This window comes from Podarcis muralis, chromosome 2 (genome assembly GCF_964188315.1).
Source record: "Podarcis muralis chromosome 2, rPodMur119.hap1.1, whole genome shotgun sequence".
NCBI classification, from domain to species: domain Eukaryota; kingdom Metazoa; phylum Chordata; class Lepidosauria; order Squamata; family Lacertidae; genus Podarcis; species Podarcis muralis.
This window is the reverse complement of record NC_135656.1, coordinates 13,817,224-13,840,937: the sequence shown is the minus strand read 5'-3', so window position 1 is coordinate 13,840,937 and position 23,714 is coordinate 13,817,224. Positions and strand designations below refer to the sequence as shown.

The following is a 23,714-nucleotide window of genomic DNA, read 5'->3' as shown; positions in this document are numbered from 1 at the left end:
AGGCTGTTAGAATGAGAAAGTAGAGAGATTTTACAAGGTGGGAAGCCTCAGGAGGATTTAAAGGCACAGGGGGGAAGCAATCTCTTAGGAAGGAGATAGCAGAAAAGATCAAGGATGATTTCCAGTCAAGGATGTAGGCTTGATAAAACAGAAAATGCACACAATTCACTCAAGCTTGCTTTTTACCAACTGATTAGAAAATTAAAGGGCTAGCGGAGTGGTAGCAAAGTATGTCCTATTTAGAGCAGAAAACATAAACTGCCCTCCAAGTCAAGGATGTCGTTGTTTCTGCCTCTTCAAGCAAATGGACCAAGACAACACCCACCAGGTGGTGTCCTAGTGCCCACTCGAGAAGTCAAATAAAAAAATAGAATACATTTGAACAATGTGATTGCACTCTAAAAAAAATAGAGAACTGACCCAAGACTACTGGGTCTGCCTGAATGCAGAGTGAATTGTTTATATAGACTGGAGATTCAAAACGGTAGCCGCTAGACAAGAAGCACACAGATACCCTCTGGCTTTTTTTATATTTACATGCAGGGTCAACCTGAATCCAGGTTTTTGTACACTTTGGAAGTATAACAGCTTCAATTTTGCTGGCACACATTTTAACTAACTGTGGCTGTTCCACATCCGTGGAAAATGCTGTCCTGAGAGCACAGTTCCCAAGAGCGCTATATATTTGTGGGTGTGGCTTATCCTCTAGCTGGGATGGAGATCCCTGTCTAGAACCTGGTCCCTACCGCCCACAAGTGGGTGTTTCAGGATTCTAGGTGGGCGGTAGTGGGTTCTATGGCACAAGCTGAATCCTCCTTCCATCGAGCACTGGTGGGCAGTGAAGAAATTTTACCATCAAGAAAGATGCATTAGTGGGCAGTAGGTATAAAAAGGTTGACTACCCCTTGTCCAGAGCAACTGGGAAAGATAGCAATGCAGGCAGGGGATTCTATTACTCCAGTGATGATGAGAAACATTTTTTCTCCTGTCCAGTATGTTTGCTGGATCAAAGCAAATCCTCTCATATTTGTTCTGAAGTGCAACTGGAAATTCCACTTCACACAAACAAGGAATCTCCCAATATTAGCTCTGAACACTGGGGATTTGAAGAGAGCTTCAATTTGATTACACCACCACAGCTGTACCGTACTTCAAGGCAATGGAAACCTGAATCTGTTCTAGTTAAACAGAAATAAACAAAGCCAGACAGTCTTTTAACCTTTCCCTCCTCTTTACTTAACCAAAGGTAGTCAGTGAGATAGGAATAAGCAACAGGAAAATAAAATAATGCAGATCAGTTCTGAAGAATATCCTGCCTAAGTAACAAACTGATTGACAACTCACCCTCCGGAAGCAGCAGCATGGAGGCAGGTCCTCCCGAGGTTATCTGGCATATTGATATCAAAGCCTGCAGACAGCACATGCTCATTGCTAAGTGAAGAGACGATGCTGTACAACTGACCTGTGAATCAGAAAACAGCAGGGAATTGGTCAAGGTTCATGGTCAAGTCCATGATTCCGGCCAGCGTTTCCATGGGAAGTTTATTATCTGGAGTTCAGATTTCTAAAATGTCTCAATAATCCTTCACAAGTGCAGAGCTCAATTGTTCAGTTGATGGGCCTTCTGTGCCTTGTTACTTGTCAGACAGTGAAGAGCACATTCTGGTCCTCAATGATTTATATTTCTCCTACCACACTGTTCCTTACCAGCAGTATACCAGCTCTATAAACCCAAACCTAAATCTAGGAAGTCAGGTAGGATTTCAAAGGCAAATACCATATTTTTCCATCTATAAGATGCCCCTATGTATAAGGGGGGGGGGAGAGAAAAAGATGCCCCTATGTATTTTCGCAGCAACAACCAATCGCCAGTCCAGCCTTGGCACTATCCATGTATAAAAGGTAAAGGGACCCCTGACCATTAGGTCCAGTCGTGACCGACTCTGGGGTTGCAGCGCTCATCTTGCTTTATTGGCCGAGGGAGCCGGCGTACAGCTTCCGGGTCATGTGGCCAGCATGACTAAGCCGCTTCTGGTAAACCAGAGCAGCGCACGGAAACGCCGTTTACCTTCCCGCCGGAGTGGTACCTATTATCTACTTGCACTTTGATGTGCTTTCAAACTGCTAGGTTGGCAGGAGCAGGGACCGAGCAACGGGAGCTCACCTCGTTGCAGGGATTCGAACCGCCGACCTTCAGATTGGCATGTCCTAGGCTCTGTGGTTTAACCCACAGCGCCACCCGCATCCCTATCCATGTATAAGACACCTCCTAATTTTTGACATTATTTTTTAGGAAAAAAACCTAGTCTTATAAACGGAGAAATAAGGTAATTAAGCTAAGAAGAAAGCATGTGCAATGGACAACGTAATGCAAAGTAAGCAAGCTTGTGTATTATTCGAGCTCAGAATGTGTGTGCAAAAAACTGTGGGGAGCGGTGCATTTTGGCAGATGAAGGAATCAGAAAATTTCACTCCACTGTCTGCCCTCAGAGCAAGATAAACAAAACCTTATTTTTCTCAACAAGCTCTGGGTTGTCCCTGGCCCTAAACAATGGAAAAATACGGTCTCCCAGCAACCTCCCTTGGACAAGATGTGGGGAACCCTTGGCACTCCAGATGTTGTTGAACTACAATTCCCATCAGCCCCAGCTAGCTGGCTTACTCTGAATTCAGGCACATATGGAGAATGGACTGTGGCTTCCTATGAACACAACCCTAATCCAAAACTTGAAGTGAGAGGACAAGCAAGGGGTGTGCTATCCACATACCTGAGGAAAGTAGCTTACGACAACAGTCTGAGAATCCAAAGAGAACAGCTAAGTGCAAGGGGAACATGTCATGGATCCCACGCCTGGCAAAACAAAAGAAAGAATTATTGTGAGAGAGAGAAAGAGAAACACACACACACCACCCAACATCAAGGTGGAAAACACAGCCAGCAGCAACACAGAACTAAGTTTCCGTGTCGCTAGCGCAAGAATAATAAATAATAATAATAATAAAATTTATTTATATCCTGCCCTCCCCAGCCAAAGCCGGGCTCAGGGCGACTAACAACAATAAAATAATACAACATTCTAAAATCATTTTATTATAAAATTCATTCAAATCAAATTGAAGATTGCAAAAGGAAGATTGCCAAAGGAGGGGGTCAGGCTGTGCCTTGGCCAAAGGCCTGGTGGAACAGCTCTGTCTTGCAGGCCCTGCATGTCAAGTCCCACAGGGCCCTAGTCTCTTGTGACAGTGTTCCACCAGATCAGAGCCACAGCCGAAAAAGCCCTGGCTCTAGTTGAGGCCAGCCTAACCTCTCTGTGGCCTGGGACCTTCAGGATGTTTTCGTTTGAAGACCGGAAATTCCTCTGTGGGACATACCAGGAGAGCCGGTCCCAGAAATAACCCCATTTCTGGGTGAGTATACAAAATGTACAAAATTTTCACTCTGCATGAAGCTAATAGTTGGTGAATTTGCAATCACTAATGTAGGGCAGGTGCTACTCCATACACACATGCACGAAAAAGGTTGAAAGCAGCACTCAACCATCCACCACTCTTTATCCAAAATGTGTGTGCAAAAGAGCGGTGGCTTGGTACACGCGAACTCGTAATTCATTACAAGTGATCTGAAATGTGACCCACTGTATCTTCCTCCTGACTGATGCCACATTAAGAAGAAAAAGTCCTTGCCTTGCAGTATCAGCACCATTCGTCATCAAAGTACTAATTAGCAGCTCGTGGCCGTATCTAGCAGCAACATGGAGGGGGGTATTGCCATATTTGTCAGCGCAGTCAATCTCACTGCCTAGAAAAGCAAGCAGGATTCATTATTTACTTTGTTCTTCAAACTGACCAGAAGCAAGGGACAACTCTGGCTTGGCAGGAAGGGAAGTGAAATGTACTAGATCAGTGTGCCCATCGATACCTCCTCAAAAAGTATTAGTAAATATCCCCTCAAAAATCCCCAACGCACAGGAGACCACTTGGTCTCCCTGCTCAGTTCCTGTTTGCACTGGCTCAGCCTCTCCTAAACATGCCTCCTTCAACATATATATATACTTATTCAAATATATAAAAAATACATGCCCATTACAAAGTATCTTTATATATATATTCTAAGCTAGTTAGTCTAAAAGAGAACAAAGTCAGAAGGAAGAAAATAGGAGAAACCCAAAGAAAGAGAAAACAGGAGAAAGGGGAAAGAAAAACCTAAGGAAAGATAATCTTTTCGATATGGCAGCCATTTTGTGGTATGCCACAACGCCAAGACAGCCATTTTGTGTAATGTTTCACTCCAATGGCAGCCATTTTGTGACTAATGCTCAAAGCACTTCTTCGAAATTCCAGCTGGCAACTCCTGTACTAGATCTGACAAGGAATGATTTTCAGTCCTTTTGGCTCTACTGCTAATGCCTTCGTTTTACTTTAAATAACTCACTTATATTTGGGGCATGACTTCAGAACAGTAAGGACGTGAGTTAATCGTGGACCAACTGATGCTTCTGTAGTTCAAGGAATACTGTGAAAACCAAGGGGTTAGATCTGATTTTTATGGAACGATGTAATGCTTTCATTGTATTAAACCTCCTCACAGTAAACTGGACTTTGGTTTTGACTGCCGACCTCAGCGTAAGAAAAGAATTTGCTTAAATTATACACGAGGTAAACCATTGCAAGTGAAACAAAATACGTACATCTGAAATGTCTACAGGCACAACATTACTCTGCAAATTATAAGGAAGAACTGGGAAGGACTGCAAGGAATAGTGAATAACTCTGAAGGAAGACTGTTAAATATTAAGCATAAATACCGACGGGCGACTGAGAGCTTACCGTTTTGTATGAGAATTTGAGAGCGTGTAAACCGTCCGTGAATGGCAGCCATGTGCAAAGGACTCTTCCCTTCTTTACTCTGAAAACATCACAGCAAGTTAGCAAGTGGACATGTCCTGTTAACTACGATATAAATTTACTTTTAGTTCTCCCATCCTCGCTGAGACTCCCCAGCTCCTTCCCTCAAAGCCTGACCGAATCCTGACTTGAGTGCTCATACCTGAAAGTTCACGTCAGCTCCGTTGTTGACGAGAAGTTCCAGGCACAGGGCTCCGTTGGTGGAGACGGCAGCAAAGTGCAGGGGGGTGAAGCCCTTCTCATTGGGCTGATTGACATTGGCGCCGTAGTTGACCAGTTCATTGGCCACAGCATCCTGGCCCATGTAACAGGCAATGTGAAGTGCAGTGTTGCCAAAGAAATTTGGTTCATCAATCTACAAGGACAAGTGTGAAAAGGCAAGCATGTGAACGTGCTGTATCAATGCTGCACAGAGAGGGCTTGGTGAGAAAGAAGAGCAGCAACTACATTATTGGGCTGCCCAAGGCCACAGAAGCTCCTTCAAATACAGTGGTGCCCCGCAAGACGAACGCCTCACAAGAGGGAAAACCCGCTAGACGAAAGGGTTTTCCGTTTTGGAGGCGCTTCGCAAAACGAATTTCCCTATGGGGTTGCTTCGCAAAACGAAAACATCTTGCGCGTCCCCGCGGTTTTTTTCCGCCCCCCCTTTTCCTAAGCCGCTAAGCCACCTATCAGCTGTTCCGCTGATAACCCGCTTAACAGCTGATCGCGAAAAGCCGCTAGACCGCTGTAGCGCTAATCTGCTAAGCTGTCAATGGGCTTGCTTCGCAAGACGAAAAAACCGCTAGACGAAGAGAATCGCGGAACAGATTCTTTTCGTCTTGCGAGGCACCACTGTATAACAACAACAACAACAACAACTTATTATTTATACCCCGCCCATCTGGCTGAGTTTCCCCAGCCACTCTGGGTGGCTTCCAATCAAGTGTTAAAAACAATACAGCATTAAATATTAAAAACTTCCCTAAACAGGGCTGCCTTCGGATGTCTTTTAAAGAGAAGATAGCTGCTTATTTCCTTCACATCTGAAGGGAGGGCGTTCCACAGGGTGGGCGCCACTACCGAGAAGGCCCTCTGCCTGGTTCCCTGTAACCTCACTTCTTGCAATGAGGGAACCGCCAGAAGGCCCTCGGCGCTGGATCTCAGTGTCCGGGCTGAACGATGGGGGTGGAGACGCTCCTTCAGGTATACACTTGCTTCTTAGCCCAACCTACTGTGCTTGCCTGCTCACATTAACTTTTTATTCAACTTTTTATTTTTTCATTTATTTATTTTTGGGAAAAATAGATCGGCTAGCTAAAAACAGCAGCAGCAGGTATAAGCAGGGAGTTTGTTGAAGCTGGTATAAAACCTTGGGTTTCAATTAAAAGATAAGCAGTACATGCCCTTGCATACATACAGCTTTTTCCTGCCTGTTGCGCTGGTTGTGGAGACAGAATCCAGCAGGCATTAGAAATCACCGGTAAAATAACACCAAGACGGCAGTTAGCACCCACATACAGTTACTTCCAAACATTTGTTTTTAAACACCTGCATCTTGAAAACTCGTATCGCAAGGGGGAAGCATCGTTAACATTGGGGCTACCTACATGCATTTCATGATGAAGATCCGTGTGACAAAGCTGCTTCCAGGTTTTTCCATATTGTTGCAATAATCCCCTCCCCTGCAGCACCTAACCTGTCTGAAACTATGCCTGCACACGTTGCAAAGTACAGGTACACACTGTTAAAGAGTACTGTCAGAATAAGCAGGAGCAGTGCCCACTGAGTTGGTACATTCGCAGCACTTGCCTCTACTCCAAGCCTCAGCAGGTGTTTCACAACCTCAATCTGGCCGCTGGCTGCTGCCGTGTGCAGCAGTGTGTAACCCTTCTTGTCCTTGCACGTAACGTCAGCTCCTCGGGCCACAAGCAGCTTCAAGACTTCCAGATGCCCTGGGAGGAGGCAATGTACAAGCACAGAGAGGTATAACAAACATAGAGGCAACACAGGCAAACACAGATTTGAACAAGGCTTCCCACTCCCATACAGATCTGCTCCTTATGTTGGAAGCCAATGAAGGTAACATTGGACTATAAGGAGGGATAAACCACTCCTGAATCCACAGAATCAAAAATTCCCACGCTTTTTGCGATATTTTGGCTGGTGCTAATAGTTATTGCCGAGCTGTGGATTTTGTTGCCTTAAAAGGTTGTCTGAGCCAATTCACGACGTTACAGACAGCCAAATGTGGTGATTTCTGCAAGATTTCATTTCTTTGTCCTGCCAGGAATTTCACGAAATCAGGAATCTTTCTCCCTCCTCCTCCCATGGACTGGGTGATAGAAAAAGCACCCAAAACGAGGATATTCGAATTTTAGATTTAGTGTCTACCATAAAATGAAAGATTTCAAACTTTTCTTCTCTGCTGCTCTGTGCTTAACAGCTTATGGGCAGATATAGAGGGCATCTGACGCAGGGACAGGGCTGCACACTGTGATCTATATGTTTTCCCTACTTGCCACTTCCATATATGTTTACCTGCTCAACCTCTAGACTTACTTCAGGTTTCTATGCTTTGGCGGTCCATTTCTTTGACTGACGCCTTTTGTTTTGGTGTTTTTAAAAAAGATAATGGCAGTTTAATTTGAGCACAGTTTTACCTTATATAATTTCATAAACCAAACCTATGGCCCTAAAAGGGTAAATTGCAACCTGTGAGCATTTAACTTATAAACATTCAGCTTTACATGCTTGGCAAAAAAAAAAAAAAAGTAGGAAGAGTACAAAAGGGATGATTAAACATGCAGCTTTCATCTTTAATGTAGAAAAAAAGCAGCTCTCCCCTCCCCCCCCTCTTTTCTCAGTTGAAGCTGCAAAAAAGACTAATGAGGTGTTAATAGCTCTAGATAGTATGTTAATAGCTGCTGGTGTATCTTAATGACTGTTTGTGTGACTAGGTTCCCTCTGGGTGGAGATATCTTTGAACGAAAAGAAGCCTTCCCCTAAAGAGAACTCCTTCCCCTAAAGAGAACTCCTTCCATTAGGAGAAAAAGAATCAGAAGGTAGTCTTTAAGCAGCGGATTCAACAATCAATCATCATTCTCATCACCATAGCATATTGCAATGGCCTAACTCTTGAGGCGAATGAAGCAAGCACAATGAGTACAAATGCCCATGTGCCATTTTCAAAATGGTGCCCAGAGTTAAACCCATCCTTAAGAATTGGGAGGCACCACCACATCAGCTGAGTTTGTACAGTGGTTGGCTCCTACTTGGGACTCCTGCCCTTTGAAGTCGTGGTCTTCCTCCACCTTGGCTCTTCACTGGATTCCTGCTTCTGGCCATAATCATGAGTGCTCCCTTTTGTCTCACTTCCTATCAGCTATGTGCAAGTAGCCACCCTATTACTTGGTTTGACTCAGGCTCACCATATTGGGGAGCGACTGGGAAGCTGGGAGTGGTGCAACCCCAAAGGCATTTTACGTTACATTTCCTGAGCAATCAGGGCACATCGCCTATCTCTCATTAAAAGGCAAAGATAAAGAACTCCTGGCGGTTAAGTCCAGTCAAAAATGGGGTGCGGCACTTATCTTGCTTTTCAGGCTGAGGGAGCTTTCCATGTCATGTGGAAAACATGGCTAAACCATTTCTGGTGCAACTGAACACCATGACGGGAGCCAGAGCGCCGCAGCAGTATCTACTGTAGATTCCAGTGTATTAGGCGACTGGGCATATAAGAGGACACCCCCCCCCCCAAATTGGCAGCTGCCAATTTGGGGGATTGACTTATATGCCCAGTCTTGGCTCCAATATCCTGCATTCTTTGCTGGACATGTATTCAGAATATTTTTACATATAAGCTCCTCCTCAAAGATCCATGTATATGATTACAACACATACTCTCTCTCTCATGTGTGTGATCACAACACACACGCTCTCTCTCACACAAACGAGAAATAGAGAGAGAGAGAGAAAGATCAGAGGGCCTGCAAAAGGAAGAGAAAAACATACCAAGGAAGGCTGCCCAATGTATTGGCTGTCTCTCCTTCTTGTCGCATGTGCTCAGATTGGCCCCTTTATTTAAGAGCAGGTTAACCATCTAAGAAAAGGTGGAGAAGAAAAGAGTCACAAACAGGAATTTATTATTATTAATTTTTTTTACAAAAGCATGTCCATTTACTTAGAACTTCCTGTTGGTGCGGTGCTGTAGAATCAGCACCTGTCTCCTTGGGCTTTATTATTTAGGGCTTTTTAAGGCAATCTCTGTACTGCTTAACATATGAAAATATATCTAAGTGGTGTATAGGAAAATAAAACAAAAGCAACAACGAATGTCACAGAAATAACAAATAAAGCCACATTAACGAATAAATAAAAATATAAATTCTGAGCCATTTCCCCACTCAACTCCTCTCTTCTTGGCACCTACTCATACACAGTTTCCATGCACCACTGGCACACCTAACAGCAAACAGAAGCAGCAAGGGAAGGTCTAGGTTAGGTGGTGCCCCAAAGACCATCTTTATTACATAAGAGAAATGTGTCCTTGACTGTGAGCCAGGTTTTATTTCTCAGCAAAGCTAGCTTTGGAAGGCAGATAAGCATGTAACTGCACCTCTGCCTGGCAATTAAGTAGGAAAGTGACACTATACACAATCTGAAGAAAGGGGCCAGCATTTTGAGCTTCCAAACAAAATGAAATTCTGGCACTTTTATAGCTGAGGTTACCCTTTCCATCATTCTGTATGATTTCCCTTATGGTTGGCATTTCTGGGGCAGCAGGATGTATCCAACAAGAGTCACGCTCAGTCAACACTGCTGATATTAATGGACATAACGGAGGTATATTAAATGCAATGGGTCATCTGTGAGCAGGACTCATGTTAGATACAACCCTGCATGCTGAACTTTTGTTCCTGTTTTGTTGTTGTGAAGGAAGGAAGGCTGAAATATATACCGTATTTTTCACCCCATAGGACGCACTGGCCCATAGGGCGCACCTAGTTTTTTGGGAGGGAAATCAAGGGAAAAACTTTTATTCCCCCCCACCCCCCGCAGCCACCCCCAAGCTAGAAGAGGGAGACGGCCTCCAAACCAGGTCGGGGAATAGCAGGATGGCGGCGGTCCGCCTCCCCGTTGTCCCCCGAGCTTGTGGGGTGGCCGATATCTGCCCAAAGCCCGGGGTGCGCTCTGGAGCGTTACCTGTGCGTCGGGCTGCCGCCCGCAAGCCTTGCGAGCCCGGCGGGAACTCCTGCCGGGCTCGCAAGGCTTGCGGATAGCTTCCTGAAGTCTGGAGAGCAAGAGGGGTCAGTGCGCACCAACCCCTCTCGCTCTCCAGGCTTCAGCGAAAGCCTGCATTCGCCCCATAGGACGCACACACATTTCCCCTTCATTTTTGGAGGGGGAAAAGTGCGTCCTATAGGGCGAAAAATACGGTAGTTTGCTCTTCTGTGCGCTTCCTCTGTTTGAAATACTGGTGGCGGGAGAAGAGGAACCACATTTTCTGAGAATCTTCTTTAAAGCTATAAGGACTAGAAGCTTGTTTCTCTTCAAAAAGCGAAAGCACAGCCAGCAGGGTCCCTGTGACAACTGCTAGATTCTACATTATGGGCCATATGACAGGCTCCGGAGCACAAATGCAAGTATGCAACACCCTGAACATATTGCCCAAAGAGTTCAGGGAGTCTGTAGGAGGAGCAAAGGATCCCTTCTTGTGATTACAGGACCCTAAAGGTCAGAACTACAAACATATGTGTCAACACCACTTCACCTGCTTCTGTGACTTGGTTGCATCTGCTCTTACATTGGTTTTTCAGGTGCTTTATTGTTTTTCAGGTGCTTTTGATGGTTTTTAAACATTTTTATTTTCTTCTTAATTGTATTCTTTTAATCAAAGAAGTCTTTGCCAACCTGGGCTTCTTTGGAAGGAAGTCAATAGATTAAATAAATATCAGGGGGAAGCAGGTTTTAGGAAGGGCCAACAATGTGTACAAGCGGCAGAGGGGAGCTGAACTTGCTCCCTACCTGTTGCTTGTCTGCTGCCACCCAACCCTGACAGCCTGCCCTTTTTGCCTGAAGGCAAATCTCTCCTCCAAGAAACAAGTTTGAAACTGTGGGAGGAAAGAAGCGGCTTGCAAAGGGCGGGGTCGCACCAGAAAAGTGTCAAGCAGAAAGGTGTTTCCTCACAACAGCAGCAGCTACTCGAGTTTTACAGCGTGAGTTTTCCACGCAGTGTTGTTCTGTCTTAAGCCCCAAATGCTTTTCGGACTAGGACCCCCCCCCCCCCCATTTCACTACTTATCCAACAGAGCTGGAATGCACAGAAAACGCTCCATGAAAAGAAGCACACCCTTACCTCAATGTGCCCACTGTGTACAGCATGGTGCAGTGCTGTCCGGCCGGTGCGGTCCGCCACATTAACACTACTTAGCAGGGCGATGATGGCCTCAGCACACTTGGTGGCTCTGTTGGCAGCGGCAACGTGCAGTGGTGTTTGCCAATACTTGTCGCGAGCGTTGACGTCCGCAGAGTGCTTTAGGAGGAGGTTAAGTGCCTTCTGCCAGGGACAGAACACAGAGAGAAAGGTCTTTTTAAAAAGACTGCTTGAGCAAGGCAAAGAATCGCTAGAGGAATACAGTGGTTCCTCGGGTTACATACGATTCAGGTTACATACGCTTCAGGTTACAGACTCCGCTAACCCAGAAATAGTACCTCGGGTTAAGAACTTTGCTTCAGGATGAGAACAGAAATTGTGCTCCGGCGGCGCGGCAGCAGCGGGAGGCCCCATTAGCTAAAGTGGTGCTTCAGGTTAAGTATAGTTCCAGGTTAAGAACAGACCTCCGGAACGAATTAAGTTCTTAACCCGAGGAACAAGCTGCATGGCAGAACTGGAATTTTAAAACAAAGCTAACCTAAAACACTGCAGAATCTGCTGCTGGGAAATATCAGAAGGACCAAGAGCATCCTTTCATGAGGCACTACAAGTTGCAGTGATCTAGAAGAGCTAAGCAGGGGCACAATGAGGAACGCTGATGGCCGAAAGAGGAGCCAACACTGTAAGGCACAACTCAATATATCCCTCATCCTATTACCAATTCCTTCTCTCCTTCATCTTCTTAACCCTGCGAGGCTCAAAAAGCCCCAAACCAGGGTAGAACATCTGGGAAGTTAAGAAATCAGGTCTTGGTGTCAATTATTGGCTGGTCTGCTGGTGGCAAAGAGTTTTAAGTATTACAGGCACCTGCAATATGCAGAATATTAAATAAAGCACCTGAATTGATACAACAACTAAAAGGGCAATAATGTGAAACGGTCTCCTTTTGCCCCAATTCCCAAGGTGCCAAGAATGTTCGGATTCATACTTTCAGTGTGTCAAGCCTTCGAGCTGAAATGAGATTAGTCTGAATTCTAAGGAAGTCTTCTCTCTAAAAGCAGCTTACTGTCAGGTCAAAGCTTCAAGATCTAGACAGCTAGGGCGAGAGTGTTAGAGACTACCAGAGAAGAGGGTGGGGAGGCAGCAGCAAGGGTTCATGTGAGGTGGGGGCAGGAGATGAGAACCCAGCCAAGAAGGGCTTTAGATCCAAGGCCTCACAAACACAGCAGCTGGCTTGGTTTCAATAATATGCCCACGCTGCCTGGTATAGGATTACAGCCAACAAAGTAACTGTGCAAGCAGAAGGACATCCGCTCATGCAATGCGACTTCTGCCACATCAGCTCTGGGTTTTCCTCTAACGCTCCAGAGCAGATTTGGGGAGCGTCCGGAAGAGAGGGAGAGTAAGACAGTTTTCTCTGGTTGGGGTTGCACTCCCATGGAAGGAGCAGGTTTGTAGCTTGGGGGTAACCCCTGGATCCAACATTGTCACTTGAGGCTCAGATGACCTTGAGGACTTGGGGGCGCCTTTTTTCAGCTACACCCCCTTTTGGGAAGTGAGGACTTGCTCATAGTACTCCATGCTCTGGTGGCTGTGGAATTCCCTCCCCACAGAGATGCATCTGCCACCTTCACTATACAGCTTTCAGCAAATGTTGAAGATCACCTGTTTACACCTGAGACCTGTGTTTTTAAGACCCACCCTATTTCTGTGGCTGTAATTTGTTTTAACTGTTTTTAATACAGTGGTACCTTGGCGCTTGAACAGCTTAGTTGTCGAACAAATCGGCTCTTGAACGCCGCAAACTCGGAAGCACTATTTCTGGGTTAGTGGAGTCTGTATGTATGTAACCTGAAGCGTATGTAACCCAAGGTACCACTGTACCTGTACAGTGGTACCTCGGGTTACATACGCTTCGGGTTACATACGCTTCAGGTTACAGACTCCGCTAACCCAGAAATATTACCTCGGATTAAGAACTTTGCTTAAGGATGAGAACAGAAATCGTGCTCTGGCGGCACGGCAGCAGCGGGAGGCCCCATTAGCTAAAGTGGTGCTTCAGGTTAAGAACAGTTTCAGGTTAAGTACGGACCTCCGGAACGAATTAAGTACTTAACCCGAGGTACCACTGTAGTAGCAATGATACTACTACTGTACAAGCATCTAATTTTGCTCACATAATGACTTTGTCGGATTCAACCCATATAGTTTGCTGAAGCCACCATAGGAGTTCCTCGTTCTCTCTCTGGTGACTTCTAGAGTGATCCTGCCATTAAATAATTGTGATCCTGTAGCTAACAAATGCTCTTTGGTGGCCTGCGAGGTATGAGAAACTTGGCAGGAGGCAAAAGCAGCCCAGGGGCCTACATTTTTCCTCATTTGCGTAAGGAAATATACCACAGCCTCTCCTCGCTGCCTTACAAACTCAGGAGTAGGAACCACCCAGCCTGCCCCTGGAAGTCAAGCATCAATAAAAATGCTGACGCTTTTCTGAAGCAAAGAGGTGAATTAATTGAGCCAGCTTAAGTGGTGCTTCTCGGCTGCTGGAAATGGCCTGAAGCTGTGAGGTCAGCAGGAAAAGGCAATTACACAAGTTAACAGACTCTGCTGAGGAACAGCGGAAGCTTTTCCAGGAGGACAGTCTCTTGGGAGCCCAGTCTTTGTGCAATTAAGGGCATAAAACTTACTCCACAATCATCTGTACAAAAAAAAAAAAGCGACTTTCTGCCTTTACAGAGAAATATAGCAACACATTACAACAGCACCCTTAGGATGAAAAGCTGCTCTATTATCAAGTTATGGATGTTATCCTACTCACGGCAATGCAAACTTCTCTACCTCTGAATTAATGTAGCAGCGTGTAAGATAATACATCAGTTAGGAAAGGGGTGGCATTTTCTACAATGCTGTGTCAAGAACTGACTGTGATAATAATATCAAATATATAAAAGAATGGATGGGTTACGGTATTTTTCGTATACAGTGGTATCTCGGGTTACATACGCTTCAGGTTACACACTCCGCTAACCCAGAAATAGTGCTTCAGGTTAAGAACTTTACTTCAGGATGAGAACAGAAATCGGGCTCCGGCGGTGCGGCGACAGCAGGAGGCCTTAATCCGGTACGAATTAAGTACTTAACATGAGGTACCACTGTATTTGCATATATATATATATATATATATATATATATATATATATATATCTACTGTATATATTCCTACACATTTTTGTGCCTTTTTATTTTTCTTTGTATCAATTTATTTCTTTATAACTGAAACCTTTTCGATAAAATATTAATACAAACATTTTATTTTATTTTATAGAACAGTCTGAGAGAAAATTAAGGCAACTTTAGTTTACTGCACTATTTAGATCCCTGAGTGTGCATGTGTGTGTCTGTGGGCAAAAGGGAGCTTCCACATCCATGCATTCTGCGCAAATCTCCATTCCTAATCCTGCTAAAAATGCTCACTGGGAGCAGCCTTGTCTCTGTGACACAGGGCCAGATTAGGTTCATAACGCATTCAGCTTGGGCAGAAATTGCAGATCTTGGCACTCTGGGATACAGAATATTGATTTATGACTTTAAAGTAAACCAGTGAAGCCTTGCAAACAAGTGTACAAAAGATACTAACCTTATTTTCTACACAATCCTAAATTAGCTGTTTCTGGACAAAAAGTTGGGAGTGGGGAGAGGAGGAGCTTTTACTGAGCTTTCCTGCCTGGTCACCTGATCCTTTCTCTGCACCAGGTGACAAGCCTAGACTAACTTGTCCAGTTATAGGGGACAGTTTCAATTTGTACAGCTCAGGCATATGGACAGGATCCGTGGAAGGGTGAGGCCTACTACGTGTGTGCTCCACACTTGCCCTTCTTGGCGTATAATAGCTGCCAAGGGAACTGACCAAGCAAGGGCCCTAATGTCTTTTAAGAAGCTTCCTTGAACCTCATCATATTTCATAATATTTCTTGCCTGTCCCCAACACTCCATTTCTGGGCAAGACGCCTGAGTTTGTGAGTGGCATGACACTCCAGGTAGGCGAGGTGGATTATTTAGATCCATTTCAATCTTACTTCAAGTCTGATTATGGGACTGAGGCAGATTTAGACACCTTAGTGGGCTATATACACCAGGAATTGGCAGGGGGGATATTTCTCTGTTGGTTCTGCAAGACCATCTAGGCAGCTTTCAATACCATCAACCCTCGTAATCATCTGACTGGGACAGGATTTGCAGGCTTCATTTTGTGGAGTTCCAGGGGTGATTCTGCTGGGGGATTCCTGTTAGACCCCTTGGCCAATGTCCTAGTTCCATCTTGTACCAAGTTCTATTTAGCATCCACATTAAACGACTAATTTTTAGGGTTTGGTGTCACCAATGTACTGATGATACCCAACTCACTCTCTCCTTTCCATCAAATTCCAGGGAAGCCGGTCCATGTTATGAATTGGTAAAAGACAAGAGTAAAGGTAACAAATTGAAGCTTAATTCAGACAAAATAGGTATTCAGTAGAAATGCTGACCATGGAATGGGGGTTATGGAACGTAACACACTATTCTGTAATTTCCCTCATTCCAGCAAACTTCAAGGACAGGTAACTCTGACTTCATTCTCTTTTCAGGTACACAACTGATTTGTCCATCCATGTTAATTAAAGGGGAGGGGGAAGGTACTGGCTACAGCAATCGGAAATCTGAGGGACACAAGATGTAGCAGGACCCCTCCTCACTTGAAACTTACACAGCTACATTAAGTCACAATAAGGCCCACAAAGATGGACTGCAAGGAAGGCAACAGGTCTCGTTCCACCTTTCACGATTTAGGTAACACTTGTTTGCAGACATTCAAGATAGCTGCTGGTTTTCCTTGTGACCCAGGGTAAGCACTGGCATATGAAGGGGGAAATGAAGTTGCCCAAAGGGTGGCTATAGGAGGGCCCTATGAGAAAGAGCATCTCCTTTGCCACTTTAACAGGATGAATGAAAACAGGTCAACGGAACTAGTACCTACCTCATTGCGAGAAGCTGCAGCACGGTGTAACGGGGTTAGCCAAAGGGTGTCCTTTGCATTAACGTTAGCACCTGCCCAAGGCGGATAGGAGAGATAAAGCAAGATCTTATACTGACGAAAAGCATCCCTTGTCCCTGCACCCAATATTAGAATCCATTTATCCCCTTAAAATGCAATCCTAACCATGTTTTACTCAGAAGTATTGCTGAATTCAATGGGGCTTGCTTCCTGGTAAGTGGAGCTAGGATTGTAGCCATTAGCTCACCATGTATTTGCAGATATGGGTCTCACTTGTTTTGCAACAAAAACGGCAGCAGACAGATTAAGAGGAAGAGAACATTGGCACTGTATTCAGAAAATGCCCACCATTCAAAAAGCTAAGCTGCAAATAAGTTGTGCACATATTGATTGTACTATTCCTTAGACTGAAGAGCATGGTATTATCAATACCTCAAGGTTAATGTTACGTTGGCCTCCTGAACTGTACAAAATCCAGTCTCACTTCCACTAACTTTAACTTTGCAACTGATAAAGGCAGTCCAGTTGTTTAAATGAAAAGAACCTCTGACTCACAGAACTTTCTCACAAGGACAGAGATGCAAAATTCTTCTTAACGAAAGATACCGTGTTCAGAAGCCATGCTTAAACATGCTTGAAAAGGAAGAATAATTAGTTTGTACAAGTAGGATCACACAATTTAGTGTCCCAATCCTCATCGAAAGAGAAATATCTGAAAACCGGCAGCTTTCAAAAACTAGCACTTGTTTTAAAATTATATACCATCAATAGCCAACTTCTTCCATGACCATTAACTTGGAGACATTTAGCATATGCGTTGAGAACCATCTGTGCTGGCTTCACTGTCCAGAAAGCCAACTCTGCCCTGCAATCTACACAGGAAGAGTTACAGTGGATAGAGCTGTCTGTTTCAAAATAGCTTCCCTGAATTCGAACGTTTCCATAAATCTTTGCTGCTGCAGAATCATGACTCCAATAATATTACTAGTAGCAATCTGCTAACTTTAGCACTTTTAATATGAAAGCACTTTACGATCCTCTCATTCATTCTTGTGACTGTTTAAATTGTAGATCATTATAATTCCTGCCTTAAAGGCCTGTTAACAGAGGATGAGCAATAGCAATTTGCCTGAAGCTGGAGCTGAACATGGAATATAAAGCTACCACCCCAGTTTAAAGTCAGCGCTCTCAACTGCAGGACTGCACAGGATCTATCAGTGTTACTCGATCCTCTCTGTGACTCTGCCCCCCTGACAGTTTAGGCAGTGATATATACAAGTCTGCACCAAACTGCCACCAGTTCCCTCAGGATAGGAAGAGGTTTTCTTTTTCTATTCAGCAAATGCCCTGAAGCTGCTAGACCTGACCTCCTTCACCTCTTATCAACCAGAACATACACCTTCACTTCTTACCTGATATTATTAGGAGTTCAAGAATAGGGGCGTCTCCCAAGTATGCAGCTGCATGCAAAGGGGTTCGTCTCTCTTGGTCCTGGTTTGGGGAAACACAATAGAGATAAATGGAAGATTTTAAAGTGGAATCTAAAAGCCATGGGAGGAATCCAGCATAGCACTAAGGCAATTGTTTCATCAGTGCAATGGTTTGTGCTTGTGCAACAGAACATTTGCCTCCTCTCCTTCCCCTGCTCCAGAGGGTTGAGGGAAACCCCTAGAACAGATTCAAGGGAATATGCGGAAGTCCCATTGTGCAATGGGACCAGCTACTAGAATACTGAGGGATGCGGGTGGTGCTGTGGGTTAAACCACAGAGCCTAGGACTTGCCGATCAGAAGGTCGGTGGTTCGAATCCCCGTGACGGGGTGAGCTCCCGTTGTTCGGTCCCTGCTCCTGCCAACCTAGCAGTTCGAAAGCACGTCAAAGTGCAAGTAGATAAATAGGTACCACTCCGGCGGGAAGGTAAACGGCGTTTCTGTGCGCTGCTCTGGTTCGCCAGAAGCAGCTTAGTCATCCTGGCCACATGACCCGGAAGCTGTCTGCGGACAAACGCCGGTTCCCTTGGCCAATAAAGCGAGATGAGCGCCGCAACCCCAGAGTCGGTCACGACTGGACCTAATGGTCAGGGCTCCCTTTACCTTTACTAGAATACTGTTCCATGCTGTTGTTGCCATCCAATCTTTTCAGTCTATAGACCAATTACCTTGATGTGCTGAAATATGTAGCAATATATCTGAGCTTATCTATCCAGTGACAAATTGAAGCTTAAGACCTTATATAGGAAAAGTTGTGCAAAGACAAAGTAGCCGAAATTTTAAACCTGGTTGTTAACCCACGGCATTACCGACTGCAACCCTCAAAACGTGTCTGCCACAAGCCATGAAAGTTTGCTTAAAGAGTGGATCACCTTCAGCCAGGAGCAACTGTACACCCTGTAAGAAGAAAATCCATATGCCTGTTCTGCCCCACTGCTTTTCCCCAGTAACAATGGAAGGTACACTGGCTGGTCTGCTGGATCTCACTAGCTGATCACAGTGACATGACCTATGTAGGATACTGATTCAAAAAGCCTGCACTGCATTCGAATTTGATTGACTATTCTTAACTGCTGCCAAGTTAAATGAGCTTAGTAAACTCAGATATATTGTTGGAGGATTTATTCATCTAACTTTTGCTTTGGTTGCTTTTAATGAGTCTCACAGATAGCTTAACTACAATGATGATAATTTATACTCTGCTCATCTGAATGGGTTGTTCCAGCCACTCTGGGCAGCTTCCAACATAATAAAAGCATAGCAAAAAGATCAAACATTAAAAACTTACAACCACCACCACATCATAATAATAATAATAATAATAATAATAATAATAATAATAATAATAATATGTTCTTGAACAGAGAGTTAGAGCCAATTAATGTAGTGCAATGTTTTGTAATGTGCTTACCTAATATGCTCTAAATGTAAGAGACCTTAATTTAGCCTTTCAAAAACTTGACATTGACTTTGAAAGGATTATATGAATTTAAGACGCATTGACATGTCAATCATTGCCATCAAGGCTACACAAATTGGTAGATCCCAGAAAAAAATCCAGAAACTTCAAAAAGAAACATAACAAAACAGCTCTCACACATAGCTTGAAATGGAAAAATGGAAATGAGAATAGAAATGGCATGTGAACTCCTCTTAAGGAGTATCTTCTCCTTCAGGATGACTAGTGAAATGCTTTTGAAAGCAGTGCTTTAAAATGATACAAAGCCAATTCACATTGCTGCATATATCTTTTTTTTTTTTTAATATTTTATTAAATTTTCTTTCAAACAGTCAGAAAAATACAGAATAAAGAAAAAAGAAAAGAGCCAAGAGAGAAAGAAATATATAAAAAACCAACTTTCCAAAATGTTTTTACCATTCCAACTGGACTTCCCCACATCTTCCGAACCCTGCGTTCTTTGCAATAAAAACATCAGCAATTTGTTACCTTATTTCATATCTTACTGTATCTTTCAAATATTATGTTTCTAAATTCGAAATACTGTATCTCAATTGTTTGTACCTTAAAATAAACATAATATAGTTATTTCATGTTTCCACCTCGTCTTTCTTATAACTTAATTTTCAATTCACCACATCGAGTTGCTGAAGCTAAAATTTCCAAATCATGCACATTCTTAACATTCATACAACTTATAGTGTTTTTGCAAATAGTCCTTAAATTTTTTCCAGTCCTCTTCCATTGTTTCCTCTCCCAAATCTCGGATTCTGCCAGTCATTTCAGCCAGTTCCATGTAGTCCATCAATTGCGTCTGCCACTCCTCCAGTGTGGGTAAATCTTGTGTCTTCCAATACTTTGCGATAAGAATTCTTGCTGCTGTAGTAGCATGCATAAACAAAGTTCTATCCTTCTTTAACACTTTCTGGTCTACAATGCCCAGAAGGAAGGCCTCTGGTTTCTTGGGAAAGGTATACCTAAATACCTTTTTTAACTCATTGTAAATCACTTCCCAGAAGGCCTTCACTTTTGGGCAAGTCCACCAGAGGTGAAAGAATGTCCCTTCAGCCTCCTTACATTTCCAACATTTATTGTCAGACATGTGATATATCTTAGCAAGCTTGACTGGGGTCATGTACCACCGGTATATCATTTTCATAATGTTTTCCTTCAAGGCATTACATGCCGTGAATTTCATTCCGGTGTTCCATAACCTTTCCCAGTCCTCAAACATGATGTTATGCCCAATGTCCTGTGCCCATTTTATCATGGCAGATTTAACTGTCTCATCCTGTGTGTTCCATTTAAGCAGCAAGTTATACATTCTCGAAAGTGTCTTAGTTTTTGGTTCTAACAATTCCGTCTCTAGTTTCGATTTTTCCACCTGGAACCCAACCTTTTTATCTAATTTAAAAACCTCTTGAATTTGAGCGTAATGTAACCAGTCTCGCACCTTATTCTTTAATTTCTCCAAGCTCTGCAACCTCCAATTATCTCCAATTTTTTCAATTATTTCCCAATATTTCGGCCAATAGGCCTCCATGTTGGGTCTTTTTCGAGCCTTGGCCTCCACCGGTGATAACCACCTCGGGGTCTTACCCTCTAACAAGACATTGCTGCATATATCTTAGACCCAAGACTCAAAGGCAGCAGTACATGGCTAGAGGGAATGTTGATGCAACCATCTTGCTAAACTTAAGCAGGTCTGGGTCTGGTTAATGCTAAGATGGGAGAATATCTGGAAACCTCATGTACACATTCAGTCCCATGATGGAAGGACGGTTGACTATAAATGAAATAAGTAAACAAATGTTAGTGATTATAGCAGCACCACTACAATTGATTGGATTACAGTGCTACCTCGGGTTAAGTACTTAATTCGTTCCGGAGGTCTGTACTTAACCTGAAACTGTTCTTAACCTGAAGCACCACTTTAGCTAATGGGGCCTCCTACTGCTGCCGCGCCGCCACACGATTTCTGTTCTCATCCTGAAGCAAAGTACTTAACCCGAGGTACTATTTCTGGGTTAGTGGAGTCTGTAACCTGAAGCATATGTAACCTGAGGTACCACTGTATTAAACAAACAATACACCTTAAGGCTTTTAAGCAATCTCAAATGCTGTGGTAAACAGAACAAGAAGGAATGCAATCAGATTTGGATGACTGTCTCACTCCTGCAACATGGTAAGGCCTTTATATAATGTAAGAGTAGAAAAAGAGGGAAACCCCAGGCAAATGGGGGGGGGGGCAGGGGGAGAGTAAAGGGGTAGAATAAACCATTTGATGTTCAAAAGTTTATAATCCAGTGCATTTCTGACCCATCAGGTCCTCCCTCAGAGAATTTCAAAATTTCGATCTAATTTTTTTAAAAATTATTATTTTATTAATAAAATATTCTACTTTCTTCTTTTAATAAAAGTTTAATCTATTCTTAGAAAACGTTCCCCACCCCTGGGTTAGAGTATAGCAGCTGAGCTGAGCTGAGCTGAGCTGAGCACTAAAAGAGAGGCTGAAATTTCCAACAAACATCTTCAAACTATTCAGGACACTTGGAAGAACGACTCCCTCAAAGACAAAGCAAGGTTGTTCTGTATGTAGACCTTGCTACTTCATTTGCTTCTAAACTTCATGCCCCAAACAATCAAATCCTAAGAGCAAGGCAAACAGCTCTGATAAGGCATAAAATCAAGGCTATCAAAAGGCAGGAAGCACCACTTAGATTCTGTATCAAATCAACTAGCATTTGGCCTTTGGGTTTGGTGCCAAGTGCTTGGCATTAACTGCTCAGAAGGATATCAGTGCTCTAAGGCCAAATGATCAAATGTGTAAAGTGTTAAAAGGACACAGCCCCACACTTAAAAGTCGAAGCCAATTTGAAACATGGATTGTTGAGTCCTGAACTACTACTATTATTATTATTATCATTATCATCATCATCAACAACAACCTGCTTTTCACCCCTATGGTTCCAGAGGCATCTCTCTCATTTTTAAAAAGAAAAAAGAGTAAGTGAAAAAATAAAAAAGAGCAAGAAAGTCTGGCAATCAAACCAAACTTAAATTTCATTTCTCAGCTGCAGAACGACTGATTTAGAAAACTGTGCATCAGCACAGATGAGCTGATCCATTCCAAGCAACTCTATTTATTTTTTAATTCTTAGCTACTTAGGTCCCCTCTAAGTGTGTTAGAGTGCACAACCAAGTGCACAAAGTGCACAACCAAGATCAGAGGAAAGCATTTAACCCTCATTCTGCAATCTTAAGCACAAGAACACTAGTTCTATAAATTTAGTGGAACTTAGAAGCAAATATAATTAGGACCAAGTTGTAAATCATTTTTATTCCAGGGTGCACTGATAGGGAAATATCACATGAGTTGCTTTCCAAGTAATTTCCTCCCAAGTTTTTAATCAATGGACCAAAAGTAGAGTGACCATACAAAAAAATAGGGGGGGGGGACATACCCCTGAATATCTAATGTTTTATTATTACCAACTAGAATGAACCACTGCCAAGTATCAGTTACTGCTATGGTCATCCCCAATAATAAGAAGTAGAAAATATGTGAGCTAACATTTATCAGAACTTCTGTTGGGGGAAATCAAAACAAGCTTTCAGAACTTCAGAGATCATCTTTAGGTACTTCATCAAAATGTACCAAGAATTTGAATTCAGGTACTGTGTTTGAAGTGACCTATAGCTCTTGAGCTTAACCGACTCATGCTGTCATCTGTGGCACAAGTTTAACAACTAACAGGTAAGACCCCTACCTGGAAATTAGACACACCAGACTCAAAATATAACTGGCATATTATATTGTAACACACTCCAGCGACATCAAGCTTAGCCGTCTCCATCAGATACAGGAAGTTTTGGGATCAGGCCAGGATCAAATTTTGAAAAAAGGGAGCAACAGAGGAGGCACAACAGAGGTTTCCAAAATAATGAATAATATGCAGAGAGAGGGTTGTGTTCAGTGAAGTCACAGTTCTGAATTTAAGTTACTCATGTTCATTAACTTCAAGGGGTCTACTCTGAGTAGAACTAGCATTGAATACCACCCAGAATGTTTTCTTCTCTGAAAATGTTAGAACCGGAGATTGCCCAATGAATAATAATAATAATAATAATAATAATAATCATTTATACCACACCCATCTGGCAGGGTTTCCCCAGCCATTGTGGGCGGCTTCCAACGGAACATTAAAATGCAATAGTCTATTAAACATTAAAAGCTTCCTTAAAGAGGGCTGCCTTCAGATGTCTTCTAAAAGTCTGGTAGTTGTTCTTCTCTTTGACATCTGGTGAGAGGGCGTTCCACAGGGCGGGTGCCACTACCGAGAAGACCCTCTGCCTGGTTCCCTGTAACTTGGCTTCTCGCAGTGAGGGAACATCCAGAAGGCCCTCAGCGCTAGACCTCAGTGTCCAGGCAGAACGATGGAAGTGGAGACGCTCCTTCAGGTATACTGGACCG

General features: G+C 43.5%; 1 protein-coding gene across 2 annotated transcripts in view; it reads right to left on the bottom strand.

Annotated features, from left to right (window-relative positions):
• ANKRD52 (ankyrin repeat domain 52) overlaps window positions 1-23,714 on the bottom strand; it is a 61,943-nt gene that overhangs the window by 28,451 nt on the left and 9,778 nt on the right. For both annotated transcript variants that reach the window (XM_028710057.2, XM_028710069.2), the window contains exons 3-12: window positions 17,705-17,783; window positions 16,275-16,345; window positions 11,243-11,443; window positions 8,899-8,986; window positions 6,697-6,839; window positions 5,048-5,260; window positions 4,828-4,906; window positions 3,685-3,799; window positions 2,769-2,851; window positions 1,345-1,462 (exon numbers count right to left, since the gene is read on the bottom strand). In XM_028710057.2, coding sequence (XP_028565890.2) covers window positions 1,345-1,462; window positions 2,769-2,851; window positions 3,685-3,799; window positions 4,828-4,906; window positions 5,048-5,260; window positions 6,697-6,839; window positions 8,899-8,986; window positions 11,243-11,443; window positions 16,275-16,345; window positions 17,705-17,783 — 1,190 coding nt within the window. The remainder of the gene's footprint in view (window positions 1-1,344; window positions 1,463-2,768; window positions 2,852-3,684; window positions 3,800-4,827; window positions 4,907-5,047; window positions 5,261-6,696; window positions 6,840-8,898; window positions 8,987-11,242; window positions 11,444-16,274; window positions 16,346-17,704; window positions 17,784-23,714) is intronic.